General features: G+C 40.7%; 1 protein-coding gene across 1 annotated transcript in view; it reads left to right on the forward strand.

Moving 5' to 3' along the window:
* Window positions 1-16,944, forward strand: part of TTC27 (tetratricopeptide repeat domain 27) — a 169,439-nt gene that overhangs the window by 34,305 nt on the left and 118,190 nt on the right. The window contains exons 7-8 of the mRNA XM_013006843.1: window positions 5,425-5,537; window positions 9,144-9,210. Of these exons, the coding sequence (XP_012862297.1) occupies window positions 5,425-5,537; window positions 9,144-9,210 (180 nt within the window). The remainder of the gene's footprint in view (window positions 1-5,424; window positions 5,538-9,143; window positions 9,211-16,944) is intronic.

The raw sequence follows: 16,944 nt of genomic DNA on the forward strand, positions 1-16,944 counted from the left end.
CCACTGAACTAGAGGAAAGTTGTATGTTTCATCGTTGCTATACTGCACCCTGTCTGGCTCATCTCCTCCCTGTGACCTTTCTGTAAGGGGATGCCCTAGACTGCTTTCAAAGGAGATTCACTGGAGATTTAATCCCTGCGGGGACCCTGCAAATGGATTTTGGGCTTCCACTGACATCCAGAGCATTCTGTACATTGGGTGTTTACAGTTTAAGCTTTGTTAGAGTTCCTGCCTTGGCAATTAGATTTTATTATTTAAAATTCTTTGGATCACACAGACTGGAGTGCTTCTTCCCATGTGGGCTTTGTTGATGCCTCCTAAAAATTGAACACTAAGTGTTTAAAAGCCTCCACCAAAAGAGTCAAAAGAGTGCCCATGGACTAGGAAAGCATTTTCGGCAAGGACACATCAGACAAGGGTATCAACTTTAAAATCTATAGAAAGCTCCAATTCCTCAACAAGAAAAAGATGAATAATTCAGTAAAAAATATGGACAGAAGGTATGAACAGCTTACCAAAGAAGACATTTGTCGTGTTCGTTAAGCGCTGTCGGGTCGGTTCCAGCTCCTCTGACCTGATGTAGAACAGAGTGAAAGCCTGCCCAGTCCCGCGCCATCGGCACCTTGGTTCTTAGGCACTTTAGGCGGCCAAAAAAAATAAACTTTGATGCCTACCAGGAGTGGGAGTGGAAGGGAAAAATATAAGCTAGAGGATCTAATTCAAAATCAAACTCACTGATGTGTCAATTCCAACTCATAGTGACCCAATAGAGCAGGGTAGATCTAACCCTGTGAGTTTCTAGGCAGAGAGCCTCATTTTCTGTCTTGGAGCAGTGGTGGTTTTGAACTACTGACCTAGGGACTAGAGCTCAGCTCTTAACCCACTGTGCCAACAGGGCTTCTTAGGCTAGAGGATAGATGGGGCTATTTTGAGTGAAGGGGAAACCAATATCAAACACAAAGGAGGTGGGAATGGGGCGAATGATGGGAACAAGGTAAGACAGTGGGAGTCTTGCTGAGTTGTTGAATTTAAAACCAACCAATAGACTGCTCTGTAAACATAGCACTGAATTTACAATATAAAATAATAATAATAAAAAAGAATTATTACCCAAATTCCTTTTTCCCAGATTTGTGATCTGTTTTTTGTTATTCTTATTAATGGGTTGGTTACTGCCTTAAAATGTTTTTCTTGACCTGGCTGATAAATTCCCTTCTTGTAGTTTGAATTTATGGTTGTCATGATGGAAAAAAATTATTTGGCCCAACTTTCCTGCCCCTTTTCTAACCAGTGCCTCTCTAGCTGTATCTACGAGGGCTGGTAGTATTTTTCTCTTCTGGCTCTACAGCTTCCATTCCAGCATTTTTTGGTTAAATTTACTGTCGTTGGAGCCCACATGTTTTTCTCTTCTTTCTGTTCTGTGTTGAGGGCAATGCCCAGGGTAGGAAGAATGGCAGCATCAGCAACCCCAAAGGAAGGCTTTGATGACCTATTGTAACTCTCCTGGGCTTGCTCTTCGTACTCCGTTGTGCGCTTTTGTGATAAGTTAGTGAGAAACTGCTGTTGATTTTAAGAGGAGACTGAAGGGGGAGGGACAGGTTCAGAAACTCAGTGTGCAGCCCATGAAGTAGAGCCACATTGGAAACTCGTTTGTTTCCTGTTGACCTACTGCTGGTGAGGGGATTAGGCGGAAGCTTGCTTTTAGTCGTTCTTGTATAGACGAGGCCCTCTTCCTAAGTTTTAAACCCGTTTCTGTTATGATGTAATCAACTCACTGCTATTGAATTGATTCTGGCTCATAGTGACCCTGTAGGATAGGTTAGAACTGCCCTGGTGGGTTTCCGAGGCTATAAATCTTTACAGGAGTAGAAAGCCTCATCTTTCTCCTGTGGAGTGACTGGTGGTTTCAAACTGCTGACCTTAGGGTAAGCAGCCCAATGCAAAACCACTGAGCCACCAGGGCTCCTGTGGTGAAAATATACATAATAAAAATTTACCAGTGTACTAGTTTCTGCATAGACAATTCAATAATGTTGACTACATTCTTCAAGTTGTTCAGTGATCTTTGCTTTCCTTTTCCCAATTGTTCTACCACCATCAATACTCCTAAACAAAAGCTTGCTTTCCCCCATCTTGCCTACCCCTGGTAATGACTAATAATTAAAATACATATCTGTAATGTGTTATTCTGAGTAAACTAGGGAAACAAATCCACAGAAACTCATATGTATGAAAGAGAATTTTATATACAGGGTAAGTGTACATTAAGAAAGCATCCCAACCCAGTTCTGTCCAAGCCCATAAATCCAACATTAGTCCATATGTCTGACACTGGTCTACAAAGTCATCCTCCTTCTCACAAAACACACGCAATGACGCCGACTACTGGAGGAAAGCCGAATCAGTGAGCGTGTAAGCATCTCAGCACTGTCAGGGGTCTCCACACGGCTGTTCCAGCGCCCAGGGCTGCATCAGATTACGTCCCTGTGGCTTCTCAGGGATGTCTCGCAGGAGGTGAGCCTTGCCAGCTGAAGCAGAGAACTGGCTAAGGCAGCTGCACCCTGCTCCAACCATCAGAAATCAAGAGACCTGAGAACTAAAAAGGCGAGGGTCACCGAGCCATTTATATCTCCACCCTTCAGTTAATCCAACCTGTGTTTATCAGCCAGGTTGGCACAATAAACCTTTACTATCTCAATCCACCCCTTGCCAGCTTGGCACCTGTATACAATTCTTTAGCCTCACAATTGCAGTAATATCTGCAAGGGTGGAGGTACAGTAACAGTCATCGGCTGCTGGCAGGATTGTGTTCTTCAGTGTCTGTAGAACACTGCATCTTCCTGGGAGGATGTTACAGAAAAACACATGAAAGAGATTTGGAGTAAAATGCTGAGTTCTGTGAACACCCTCCATGCATTTATTTCATCAGGATAAGAGAAGAGATTGGTGGAAAAATTGTCCAAATGGCAAGAATGCTGGACTTATAACTTGATGTCACCAAGGTATTCTTTACATTGAAGGACAAAAAAAGAAAAATGGAACCCCAAATGCTCCTAACTGAACCAGTAGGTCACATCAGGATACATGGAGAAAAGATTGAAGTTGCCAAGGATTACGTCTTGCAATCAACCATATGAGATCAAAAGGGCAGCATTTACCCGAGGACAAAGTTCAGGAAATTAGAAAAGAAGAACTAGGGTAAGTGATGTCACATTGAAGGATTGCAATTAATGGAATGAAACAAAATGTGTAAGAATTGCTGCGAAAAAACAGATGATCTGCTCCATAAGTTTTTCATCCAGTTCACAAGAAGTTAAGACCAAAAAAGGAAACAAAAAAAGAATTCCGCTTTGCTTGGATCCACAATCGTTCATGGAAGCAGCAGTCAAGTGCTCCAATGACTCATTGCATTGGGTTGCATAAGACCTCTGTAAAGTGTTGAAAGCAAGGAAGTTTTACTTCAGTCTCCTCATATACATCTGAAAGTTGGGCAATGAAGAAGGAAGACCGAAGAAAAATCCAGGGGTAATCCAGACGTTTGAGAACCTTCCACGAGTGAATTAATTACTGCAACTGGCAAAGCACCAGTGCCATCTACTGTTTCTCCGTTGCCGGAGTCGATTTTTAGGATTTGTATATTTTAATGCATGTATTAAAGTGCATTTATAAGTTTATGTGCAATGTTTCTAGCTTTAAAGATAAAGACCAGATTTATAAAGATATTAATAAAAGACAGTAATAATGAAAACTTAAGATAGAGAAATATTAAATGTAAGAACCGACTTTTGATAGAGGTGTAACAGAACCCTGTCATAGTTGAGGGTTACCTATATCTGTGTGGTTACATGTTTCAGTTGCTCTTATTACTAAATAGAATTCCCATTAGGTAGATTGATAATTTGTTTATTTGTTGGTGTATGTTTGGATTGCTTCCAGTTTTGAGTTATTACGTATAAAGTTTTTATGAACACTTAGGTATCTGTTTTTATGTATATATAAATGCTTTCATTTTTCTTGGGTAGCTACTTTTAGGAGTAAAATTAATAAGCCATATGGTAAATGTATATTTAGTGTAAGAATCTGCAATTGCTCCATATCTTAGTCTGCACTTATTATCATCAATCTTTTAAATTTTAGTCATTCCATTATGTTTTGACTGAAGGGCACTCATTGGTTCAGTGGTTCAAGCATTGGGCTACTGACTGAAAGGTCAGTGGTTCAAAAGTTCAAACCCAGGGGAAAAAGATGGCGGCTGGGTGCTTTCATTTGGGTTGGTAGCCCCGGAAACCCAGTGCGGCAGTTCTGTCCTCTCCTGTAGGGGTGCTATGTATGAGTCATAGGCAGTGGGATAGCATTGGGTTTGTTATTATTTATTTACTGATTTGGTGGTAGGTCATTCTAATTTTAATTTCTTTTCATATGCTTATTGTTCTTTTTTTCTGAGTAGGTAGCCAGTTTTACCATCATTAATTGGAAATACTTTCTTTACCTGATGAATCACTTACATACTTTTATTGCAAAAGCTACCAATCTTACATGTAAGAGGCTAAAATTTTGGCAGCTGCTTATTGAAACGTTGGCAGTTCGAATCTACCTGGGGGCTTTTTGGACAAAAAGGCTGGCAATCTATTTCCCAAGATTCTGCCATGGAAATTCTTAGAGCACAGCCCGCCTCTGATGCACATAGACACAGTGACAGTTGGTGGCATAAACTTTGGATTCTGTTCAATTACATTGATTTATGTTTTTATTTTCACCCTAATCCACACTGTTTTAGCTTTATAGTAATTCTTGAGATCAAGTACTCAGATTTGATTCTATTATTTTAATTGTTTTGGTGATTGTAGATTCTATGTGCACCCATCTATATTTTAGAATCAACTTACCAACTTGATATTGCTATAATTGTTAAATTACTTGTCTTTCAAAATTGAACTGTCTATGCTGTTGAGATCTAGTTGGAAAGCTGATGATAAGGTTAATTAATTTATTAAGTAGGTTAGAATTTAGTGGCAATATAGGTTTTGAATTCTGATGCTGCCATATACTTTCAGTGTGGCTTTAAGTCAGCCTGTAGTACCTATTGTCTGATTACTGTGAGGGTGAATAAGGAAATGTACATAAAATCTTCAGCAAAGAGGCTTTTGTGAACCAGGCTCAGCTGTGATAGCAGCTACTCCATATCGTTAATATCAGTATATTTCCGAGGTGCAGATACCATGTCCTCCATTTCTACATGGGGTTCCATTACTTATATGGGCTCATATTTGATTCTGTTTTTCAAATTAGGATGCCAATTGCAAGTATAAAATCTAAAGCTAAAAGCTGAGTTATCACTTCCTAAGTATCCATCCATCTATTATGTATTGCTTTGCCAAATGAATCACGTTTAATTTTTGGTCCAATTCTTTTCTGTGCCATCAGAATCTTGAACTCAATGACGATACTGTTCTGAATGAGATACAGTTAGCCGATTGTGAACAGTTTCAGATGCCCGACCTATGTGCCGAAGAGCTTGCTGTCATCCTGGGAGTTTGGTAAGTTAATGACTTACTTGGCTACTTTGAATACCTGCATGGGTGTTTTTTTTCATTTGTAAGGCATCTTTATTTAGGGAGGTCTCAAGAAGACCAGGTGACTATGGGATTCTTAAAAAGGCTTTTTATAAATATTAAAAGTAAATGAGAATGACTATTTTGACTTTTGAGGATACTTATTTTAATACTGTTAAGTCTTATATATATTGGAAATAGCCACACACCCCCACTCCCACCCCCACCCCTCACACAGTTTGAAACAATTTCAAACTTAGAAAAAGTTGCAAGGACAGTGCCTGCTTCCGACATGATATCCTGGAACCCGGAATCCTTTAGTGTTCGTTTCCAAAGCACTAGAGTATTTTCATCCACAGTCACAATCGAACTGTCAAAATCAGGAGAAACTCTCACTATTTTCAGAGGATATGGTTTTATTCCCACAGACGCCACAAAAATAAAACTGAAGGAGTTTTATGGACCATTAAATCTTTATTGTTTTGTCAAAACTACTTGGTTATTTTGTGAATTCTAGAACATCTGATATAATGTATATGCCTCTGGATTAGAGACCAGTGCACTGTTGATTGCCATAAACTAGGTTAATATGAAGGATGCGAACAGTGATTTTGTGTGAATGGCTGGTCTCTGTCTCATTTCCCCTATAAAGAAGTGATTTGGACATTGTGAATGGCTGGGCTGATCTGAGAAGGAGACTTAGAGAAGGTGAATGTCAGAAGAGTATACAGATTGGTCCAAGGGATGACTTAATACTCTTTCCCTTGTTAGCGCTTGCTTCAGTTCTCAATATACCTGACTGCTTCTACATAAAACATGGGAATAATCCCTTAGGTTACAAGAATCTTACAGTAATTCAGACAGATAATTCCCTGGGAAGAAGAACACTCTTGATTTTCAAGAATGCATAATAAATAAGACTAGGAACCAGTAAATTCTGGCACATAGTTCTTTTAAAATTTTTCTACTTACTAGTTTTATTGGTGTATAGATCACACACTGTATATTTCAATAGTTCAATCCTATTAAGAAGAGCTGTAAAATAAAAAAAGAAGAAGAGTTCTAACACCATCAGTGTTAGAACTTTTTCTCTGCTCTTGTGCTCATCTTGTACATTAATCCAGTTTCTCTCTCTGTAGATTTTCCTATCCTGGATTTCATTGTTTTGGATTTCAAGTATTGCTAAGCATTTTTTTCCCAGATGGGAAGTTGCTCCTCCCATTGTCCTATCAACAGACATATGCCCTTCCCCCATTTTGACTTGAATTTCTAGTCATGTTTCCTTATCACCTTGCTGAGAGTCTCTGTAGGTATGGTTGACCTTCGCACCATGTTGTACGGCAGCAACTGCATGGCCTCCCTCTCTCCACATCTGGAAAAACTGACCCCAGCTGAGGTGATGTCTCCTCTAGAGAAGTGGTTTTCAGATGTACATAGAGCGGGGGAAATAATATGTTTCATGGCCCGTGTGCAGGCTCTTTACCTATTTATCTGGGAGGCCAGATTAGATTACATGACCAGGGAGAGGAGCCTGCCTTCACCTTGATGTTTATCTTTAGTAGTGAAATCATACAATATGTGTCCTTTTGTGTTTAACTTCACTCAGCAACATGGATGGGTTCCAGGTCCCTCCATGTCATGAAGTGTTCCATCACTATTTTTCAGGGATGCATAGTATTCCATTGTGTAGATGTATCAGTTTCTTTATCCATTCTTCTGCTGAGAGGCATCTGGGCGGTTTATAGCTTCTTGTTAGTGTGAACTTCTGATCTGACTCAGTGACTAATGAGGCCATAGCGATTTACCTTAAATATTTAATAGTTTAATTTAGTATCAGAAGTTTGTATGTCAGAGGTAAAGAATGGTTCATCTTGAGCCAGGTTCTTATCTTGGGATGAATTGAATGCTCCTGCTTCTCTGTAAGAATCATAGTCTCAGAACTGAGAAGACCTTAAAGATTAATTGGATCATTTTGCAGTGTGATAAATAGTTACTTTGTGAAGTCAAATTAGAAATGTCAAAGTGTGTATGCTGGTGCAAATTTGGAAGGGGAGGGCTTAAAATGAAATTATTTCATAATTCCTCTATTTAATTTATACTTATTAAAACTGAAAGGTTTATTTTTTATATAAATATTTTTATAATATTGTATTAAAAATTTCAAGTAAGTAGTACTATTGTATGGAGTGGTATTCCTTTTTCATTTTTAATGCATATTAAAAATGTTAATGCTCTCAGTGACTAATGAGCCCTTAGCATTTTACCGTATATATACATCGTATATAAGCCAACCCGAATATCAGCCGAGGCACCTAATTTTACCCAAAAACTGCATTTAAAATGTGCTGAAAAACTCGGCTTATACACAAGTATATATGGTAATACATACTGAACATAAGATTGGAATGTGAAAAACGCAATGTAATGGAATTTCTTATGTCAGGGAGAATAATATAATATGTAAAACAAAAGTTTACTTTTACATGTTTATGTAAGTACTATATTACAAAGCATAACAAACACTAGTGAATTCCCACCAGTCAATTTTAAGAACTAGAAATTAAAAACACAAATCTTAAGAACTAGAAATTGCAAATCCCATTGACATAGTCTGTATGCTCCCTTACCTCATCCTCCAGCCTCACCTCAAAAAGTAGACACTCATGAATTTTCATTTGATCATTATCCCATTTTCAAGTACATATTAAGAAATATGTATACCTATTTCATTGTATTTTATATACCTACAAATAAATGACTTCATTTTGCTTGGTCTTGAGCTTTAATTGCTTCCTTTTTATCTACCCTTAAAAAACTCCTTCATTTTGCAGTCTCAGAAGTGGTATCATATTTTTCGAGTTTCATAGAAGTGGAATCGTCGTCTCTGCAGTTTTCTGTGACTTGGCTTTCTGTGACTCGTTCATGCTGCCGTTTGTACCTGCAGCTCACCTTGCATCGTTCCATTGTAGGGCTGTAGCATAATTGACTCAGCTTCCTTGTGGACATTGGGTGGGTTCCACACTTTGGCTGTCACACATAAATGTCCTGTGGGTATTCGTGGTTCTGATTCCTGGTGCACACATTCGAGGTCTCTCTAGCCTACATCTGGGAGTGGATTTGCTGGGTCAAGCATGTGTTAATGTAAATGTTCACTTGATAAGATACTACCAAATTGTTTTCATAAGATGATTCTGCCCAGTTATATTTGACTCGGTAGTTCTCTTTTACATCTTACTTTTTTCCCCTGCCTAGTAGGTATAACCACATTTTTGTTTTATGGACAAAATAATAAATATTTAATAAATAGAAGTTCTTTAATAAATCTCATAAGTAAGAGTTAATGCCATCTTAATTTTTTGTGTGTGGGATGGTAGATTTGGTGTTTACTATCTTATTTTTACTAGTAATGTAAATTATGTTGATATTTAGTATTTCAACCCTATTAGACTTATCTTTGGCATGCTCATGCCTACATTGTATATACTACAAGAATACTGAAATGTGTACTCAAATATAAATCGATTTTGGTGTTTAAAATTGAGGTTTTGGTAGATAAGACATTCATTTTATTATTATTTTTCTACTTTAAAGCACACATTTACAAAAGAATAATCCCGTTCACAAGTTAACTGAAGAGGAGCTGTTGGCATTTACATCTGTGAGTAATGTCTCTTTTTTCTTTCCATTTTTCCCTTCTAAGTGATTTTGCCTCTGACTAGTCTTGCTTCACCCTGCTCATGTTGAAACACTGCCATCCAAGGTCATTAAGGGGAAGACAACCAGCCAACCAGCCAGTTTGGTTTTTAAGCAGCACGTGTCTTGCTGCTGATTTAGACATAACTTTTTCTTGGCACTTACTCGAACTTGAGGCCAGTGACCAAATAGTGCTTGGTCATTTTTTTAATCCGGGGGCCTAGCCCAGTTTTTATATATTTAATAAATGTTTGTGGAACGAGTAAATGAAGTGAGAGGGTAACATGCTAGCTGCTGTGGTTTGCAGCCTGCTGTGTTCAAAACTGAGGCTGACCTGGACGTCGGGGAGAAAAGAACATCAGAGAACTCGGAGCAGGAGTAGGAGAGGTGGTTACAGACCTGAGGCCAAGGAAGGAGAGTGTACCAGGAGCACCGAGGTGTGTGTTCATGACCCAGAGCAGTCAAGAGAAATGTGGACAAAGGGAAAAGCTATTGGCTTTGACAATGAGGCATGCACTGCTTAGCTCTTGTTTCAGTGGAATCTCTGGAGAGTTATCTCACTCTAGAGCAGTGGTTCTCAACCTTCCTAATGCCGCAGCCCTTTAATACAGTTCCTCATGTGTGGTGACCCCCCAGCCATAAAATTATTTTCGTTGCTCCTTCATCACTGTCATTTTGCTACTGTGATGGATTGGGCAACCCTAGTGAAAGGGTTGTTTGACACCTCCCCCCCCGGGGGGTTGTGACCCACAGGTTGAGAACCACTGTTCTAGAGCATTAAGGAGATGATAGGTGGTAAGAAAATAAATTTGATAGATAACATATTGGAGAAGAAAGACAGTGAAAATGAAAAATAGAGTACTAGATGGTTGGGCATATAAGATCAAAGGCATTTTCAAAAAGGGAAAAGCCACAGAGGAAGAGGAAGCTGTCAGCCAGTCTCTTTCGCTTTATGGATGAAAAGAAGCTACACCCTTCCTTTAATGAATACAAGTTGCTTTCATATCTATCACTTCCAAAGGCATTTTTATTATCGTAGTTAAGAATCAAGTTAGGGTTCTGACGTATTTTCTTCCTTTATTAATTTATGGATAAGGCAAAAGAAAGTACTTTTTTCCTGGATGAGAAGAAAAGCTTTGTACTCTAATGATCGTACTTTGTACTATAATAGAAACTTTGAAAACAACTGCATTCTCGGAGCTGGCTAGATGTTAGTCTCTTGACCTCTCTGGGTGCCTGTTTTATTTTCCCATTTCAGTATTTATAGAGATCTTTGATGTTTATCTTTATAGTACATTTGTTTTAGGTAACTGGGAATGTCTGTATTTAAGAAATTTGATAAGCACATGTGTTAAAAATTTTAAATATCTTAAACAAGTAGATTAAAAGTATTTTTTAAAAGAATGTTATGTACCTTTCCATTTTCTCATTCAGCTAATATCAACTCGGTAATTATTCTGTACCATGCATCGAGTCTTTCATAAACAACTGGGCTGGTAAATAGTTATCAGTTTGTATCCTTGTGGGGGAAGTAGCCGTAGACAAAGAGAGAAGTTGCTCTTTAATGGAAGAGCTCAGGAGAAATACAAAGCAGGATCAAGGAACAAGGAGGGGATGGTGCAGCTGTTTGAGACCAGTTGTTGGGGAAGATCTCAAGGGAAGGTGGCATTTGGACACAGATCTGAATGGAGTGAGGGCTCAACACAAGATATGGGGATCAAAGGATGAACTTGGAAACCTGGGTTTCTTTTTTTCTTTCATACAGTTTTATTGGCACATAATCCACATATAATTTGATTGTTTAAGAAGCATTGTACAGTCAGTTTTTAAGAACATTTTCCTTTTTTTTTTGTTCCCCCTGCTTAAATCATCTTTAAAATGAGTTGTGTAATCACATTCAGTTCTAGTGTTCCCTCCCCCTCCTGCCTTCATTGTTTACTAGCCACCCCAACCACCCACCCCCTGCCACATACACATCCCCTACAAACCCTTGCCATGCAGCCACCCCTTCTGTGCTTCACAAACTGGTACACCCAACAGAAACAGTAAAGAACAAAAATGAAATAATGTCGTAAGGATAAAACAGTAGTAACAAAAAGATAAACATATAAACTGTGAGGAAAAAGAAAAGACCGCCATCAATATTTTAAGAGCCAGGGAAGAAATTTTTATCATGGAACAAGTCAGAGATCCTTGCACTTAGAACAAATTCAGGCTGGGACGAGAGGGAGGTCAACTGACCCAGTGTCAAGTTTGATCCAGCATCGTTGGGATTACGGTGATCAATGTTTGATAGTAAGGTTGTTGCAGACCTTTACCTGTGGCTAGAGAGGATCTACCAGCGGTTTAATCTGACTAGATATGCTGTAGTTGGGTTTTGGGCTCCCACTGCCCTCCATAGCCTTCCACAACTGGGTGTTCACACTTTTAGCTCTGATACTTTCCCCTTTGTCTTATTTGAATTTTGTTATTGTCATCTTTGGATCACACAAGCTGGTATGATTCTTCCGTGTGGACTTTATTGACTTCTCGCTTAGATGGCTGCTTGTTTGAATACAAGCCTTTAAGAACCTAGACACTATTCTAATTGTAAGCCGGGCACCATCTGCTCTCTTCACCACACGTTGCTATAGCACTGTTATCTTCAGTGATCATTTTGTGCGAGTATCGAGCAGGGCCACGTTATCAGAACCAGCTGTTCTTGGATGGGGCCAGAGCCAAGTAGGAGCTTAGAATCCATCTGCTTGTGCATGGAATATGGACGCCTGAGGTTTCCTTTGCCAGTCACCTCACGACAAACTCCCGTAGGATCAAACACACCAGCACCAGCACTACACCAATCAGCAAGCAACCAAATGAACAACAAAACAAAACAAAACACCAAGCAAAAGGTAGGAAAACAAAAGCCCATAAACCAACAAAAGTACAACCTTGTCGATCGCCCCCTGAGCTAGAAGGCAGTTGCACTAACGGACATCAGTTTTCCCAGTGACACGGCCCTCCGGACACTGTCTGTGTGAGTGAAGATCCCCTGGAGCCGCCGCCCATGAGTTGTTGCCCCACACAGTAAATCTCCTCTTCCCTTGAGCTCTGTTTACCCCAGCATGGGGCTTGGTGCAGGGGGAACTTCCTAGATCAGTTCTCCAAGTACAGATCCCTACCCAACCGATCAACGACTTTGAAGTGGGCATCGAGGCATCCAATACATGGTGATTCTGGGTCTCCCGCCATGGGACACCCCCTGAGTCAGGGGTTCCCCCCAGGGTCCAATGATTGCCACCTTTACAGTCCGGGGCAGCCACTCTCTGCTTCGTCTCCCATCTGAACACCCCGGTCCTCAGTCCAAAGGTGTAGGCAACCTCAAGACAGGGCTCACTTCATTCAGCCACATCTCTAGGCCATGTCCTTCTGATGTAGCCCCTGTGAATGTCATGTTGCCTGCATGGCCAGCATCCACTGAGACCTGGTTTCTTGTGATGACTTAGGGAAACATACAGGCTATGATAGGTAACATTCTCGCCGGGAGGAATTATGGGGAGGGTGATCTTCATGGGCTAATCTCATAAACATTATTGTGGCACATGTATTACCCATAATTATCCTTAAATATTGAAAACACTATTTGCTTTCAAACGTTTGTTTTTTAATTGTTTTCCGGGGGTGTGGGTGTAGTTTTCTTTCCTTGCACCTTTTTCTGTCTTTAACCTATTCTTGCTCCTGTCTATGCTGAGATGCTTCTGAAGCAGAGTTAACTTCTGAAGTTAACTCTGGTAACTTCTGATGGTAATAAACTCATCTCAGCTAGCTTGCAGCGAAGGTTATAAGTTCAAATTTTAGACTTGGCCTCAAGGGCTTTGTGCTATGTGATTTTTTCGCTGTTTTCCTTCAATTCTTTTCCAAAACAGAGTGGGCCTGAGGACTGATGTCTTCTTGGAGGATAGCTATTTGATTATGGTCATTCACATGATCAGGCCTGCGTCTTCCAAAGAGATGAGTTTCTTAATCTTGAATCTTTAATTGAATCTTGAAGTATGGCTCAGAACCTGTGAATGAGGAGGAATTTTAGGAGCTCCACATATCCATCCCCCCACATCCCTTTTCTAATATCCAGTGAAGCACATCTGGTCTTTAACATCAGAAAAACTCAGGTCAGTCCATCTTTTCACCCATCAGTCCTTGCTTGTCCCTTTATGCAATAGACTGAAGCTGATTGTTGAATGAACTCGAACTCATCCTTGGTTTGAATGGAGGAAGAAATGATATCCTGTTGCAACTCTAAATGAGGACATAGTTGAGGCACATGACTTTGGAACTCTTGTGTTATGAGTTGTCTACCCCTGTCTTGGCACAAATCATGTTTTGGCTTATAATTATGTATGTGTATATGCGACTTACCTTTCCCACAAGACTGTAAGTTCTTCAGTGTTTGAGGCACTGGGTTCTCTTCTGTCCTTGTCCTGTAAGAGGCCTGCGACAGTGTGTCAGTGGTTGAATCCTGGTATTCTTAAAGAACTGCATGCAGGACACAAGAATGAGTGAGATATGTGCAGTGGGACTGGGTTCTGCCCTGCATTTGGGTGCCGCACTGTTTCCCTTGGTTTGCTGATTTAGGGAAGACTAGATCAGGAGGCAGTTTTGAGAACAGATTAAGGAAATACTGCATGGCTTACAGTCAAGAAAGGTGCGCGTCAGGGTTGCAGCCTCTCACCAGACCTACTCAATCTGTATGCTTTGCAAATCATCAGAAACTGGTGTGCTGACTTTAATGAATGTTCTCTTTTTGGGTGCTACTATCCATTGAAATGGCTACACAGAAAATCAGAGACAAAATTCGCTATTAAAGGTGCACGTTAAGGAAGCTCACAAGTCGCAGTGCTAGTGAGAAATGCTCAGGGTAGTTGTTTACCAGGACATATTACAAAGTTTCATGTCTGCTAATAAATGCTCAGTCGGGCATAACACTATGCTGTAAGCCTCAATCTGAAGCGCTGTGGGTCAGCAAGCCCAGTTCCCTGAATTGAGTGTCCAGAGGCACTACACTCTACAAGCTAGCCGAAGCACTCAGCTTTACTTGCTCCGTGGGTTTAGAAGTCCATCACTCTGTCCCATGGTCTGGCTCCTGGTTCTGCTGCTGCTCCTCTGATGGTATAGCGGTCATCTGGATCCAGGAGGTTCACTGCACGGGGATCTTGGGTCCAGAAGACATATGCCACTCATGGCTCTTGCTAATCATGAGATCCTTCCTCCTGCTTCTCCGGAGGTGATTTTAGACACAGCAGGAAGGCACTCTGTGGAATCCTATTCACAGTGACTCACAGGTGAGTCCTATCAGTATCGTGCCCCCCCTTCTTACCAGACCCATGGAGGGAAAGGTCATTTGGTGGGATAGAGACTTTGGCCAGTAGGCAGTTGGACTATGTGATGACGAATGTGACATCAGGACCGGAGTAAATCAGGCTTATTAACAACCTGAGACGTAGGTGACATAATCTTGCTTGCTGAAAGTGAGCAGGGCTTGAAGCACCTGCTTATGAAGATCAAGGATAGTAGCCTTTAGTCGGGATTACATCTCAATGTAAAGAAAACCGGAAGTTTCAAACTGGGCCAGTAGGTAAAGTAATGATAGACGGAGAAAAGATTGACATTGTCAAGGATGTTGTCTTGCTTGGATCCACAGTCATTTCTCATGGAAACAGCAGTCAGGAGATCAAAGTGCATACTGCACTGAGTAAATCACAAGCACAAGACCTCTTTAACGTGCTGTAAAGCGAGGCTGTTACCTTGATAAGTGTGCCTGGCTGTGGCATTTTCCATCATATGCATGTGAAAGTTGGACCTTGATTAGCTAAGACCAAAGAATCGATACATTTGAATTATGGTGCTGGTGAAGAATACTTTAAGTACCATGAACTGCCCCCCCTCCCCCAAAACAAACAAACAAAAAAACCCCAAGCATCTGTCTTGGAAGAAGTATAGCCAGAATGTTCCTTAGAGGCAAGCATGGTGCGACTTCGTCTCATACACCTTGGATATGGTGTCAGGAGAGCCCAGTCCCTAGAGAAGGACAGGGTTTGTGCCGAAGTAGATGGGCTGCGGAGAGGAGGGCCCTTGACAAGATGGCCTGACCCAGTGACGCACCAGTGGGTTCAAACCGAAGCACAGTCGTCAGGTGGCGCAGGACTGGGTATCGTGTTCTTCTCTGCACAGAGTCACTAAGACTCGGAGCCATCGTGGTGGCAGCTAACAACAACAATGTGAGTAAGACAATCACTTGCCTGATAAATCGAGGGAGCTGGTGCTCTGCCCTGAAGACTCACGCTGAGGCTCCAACTGCAGAAAGCGTATGACAGTACCGCAAAGTCATGGAGGCAAGTGCACCCGTGCCCGAGTGATGAGCGGGGCCATCCTGTGGCTGCTTTGTAGGAGAGGATTCCCCTTTCTCAGCAGCATCTCTGTGACCGATTGGAATGGACTAGATCTGGAACAGAACGGCACAGTGAGGGGGTGGGGTAAGGTGGGGAGGAGACTGCTTTTTGAAGGGCATTCACTTCCCTTTGGCATTAGCATGGTAGCCTGGAACTGGCATGGGGTGGGGTGGTGAATTCTCAAGGTTACAAGGTGAACTATCAAGGTTTCTCTGCAGAGAAAAGAACAAGTATATTGTGGAAAGCGGAATAATTCTTCCAGAAGATTCCAAGTCCTTAGAGGGATCAGAACCAGTGCGCCTTTAAGAAACATTTATCGAATAGACAAATGATTGTCAATTTGGCCGTGAATCTTGTTCAGTTGTAACTAGTTGTCCTGAATTTTACTAAATTGTTGAAAACTTTTTAGGTGGCAATTTTTGTTGGTGTAGCATATTCAAATAAAAGTGAGGTATATTGGGAAAATGTTTCAATTCAGTAATGTCCAGAACTTCTCTGAATAGGAATCCTTTGCATGTTCAAGGCTGTCATTATGTAGTGCTGTTCTTGAGATACTGTATCTATACATTTCAGAAAAACGGAGTGAGTCATAATAAAAATAACCTGTATTGTTTCAGAGAGCCATTCTGGTTGAAATGGGCTGATAATTTAAAATTAGCTGTGTTATCTAAGTGATTTCCTTTCATATGAGCCAAGCCAGTGACATTCAGTAATGTTCTTAATTTCCTTTCATTGTTGAAAATGGGAGCAATTTAGTGAATTCATACAGGTGTTTCAGTTTTTATTGGCAAACGTTTTGCTTAAGTGTAAATTGATACTGGCACTGTGCCTTGCCTGCGTCAGCCTGAAGGTGTCTCAAAGTGAAAAATGCAAAAAGGCCTTTGAGAGTTAGGTATTCTATTACACGTGCTTTTTTCTTCATGCTGTTAACTTTACGTCCCTGGGAGGTGCAAGCAGTCTGCGACCAACTGCTAACCCAGAGACTGTTGATAGACCTTCTTGGCAGCTCCGCAGAAGAAAGGCCTGGTAAACTGTTCCTATAAAGATTGTAGCCAAGTAAACCCTATGGATCAGTTCTGCGGTACACGAAACTGCCCTGTGTGAAAATTGATTGCATCTGATTTGGTTTTCATCTTTATTTTATAGCTACTTAATAAATACTTATCTATGTCCATTAGATATTTTGCTAGCAATTTTTTTAAATCGTTTTATTAGGGGCTCCTACAACTCTTATCACAATCCATACATACATCAATTGTGTAAAGCACATTTGT

The sequence above is a fragment of the Echinops telfairi genome, unplaced genomic scaffold (genome assembly GCF_000313985.2).
Source record: "Echinops telfairi isolate 266 unplaced genomic scaffold, ASM31398v2 ScPeMD7_10;HRSCAF=50, whole genome shotgun sequence".
Taxonomy (NCBI): Eukaryota; Metazoa; Chordata; class Mammalia; order Afrosoricida; family Tenrecidae; genus Echinops; species Echinops telfairi.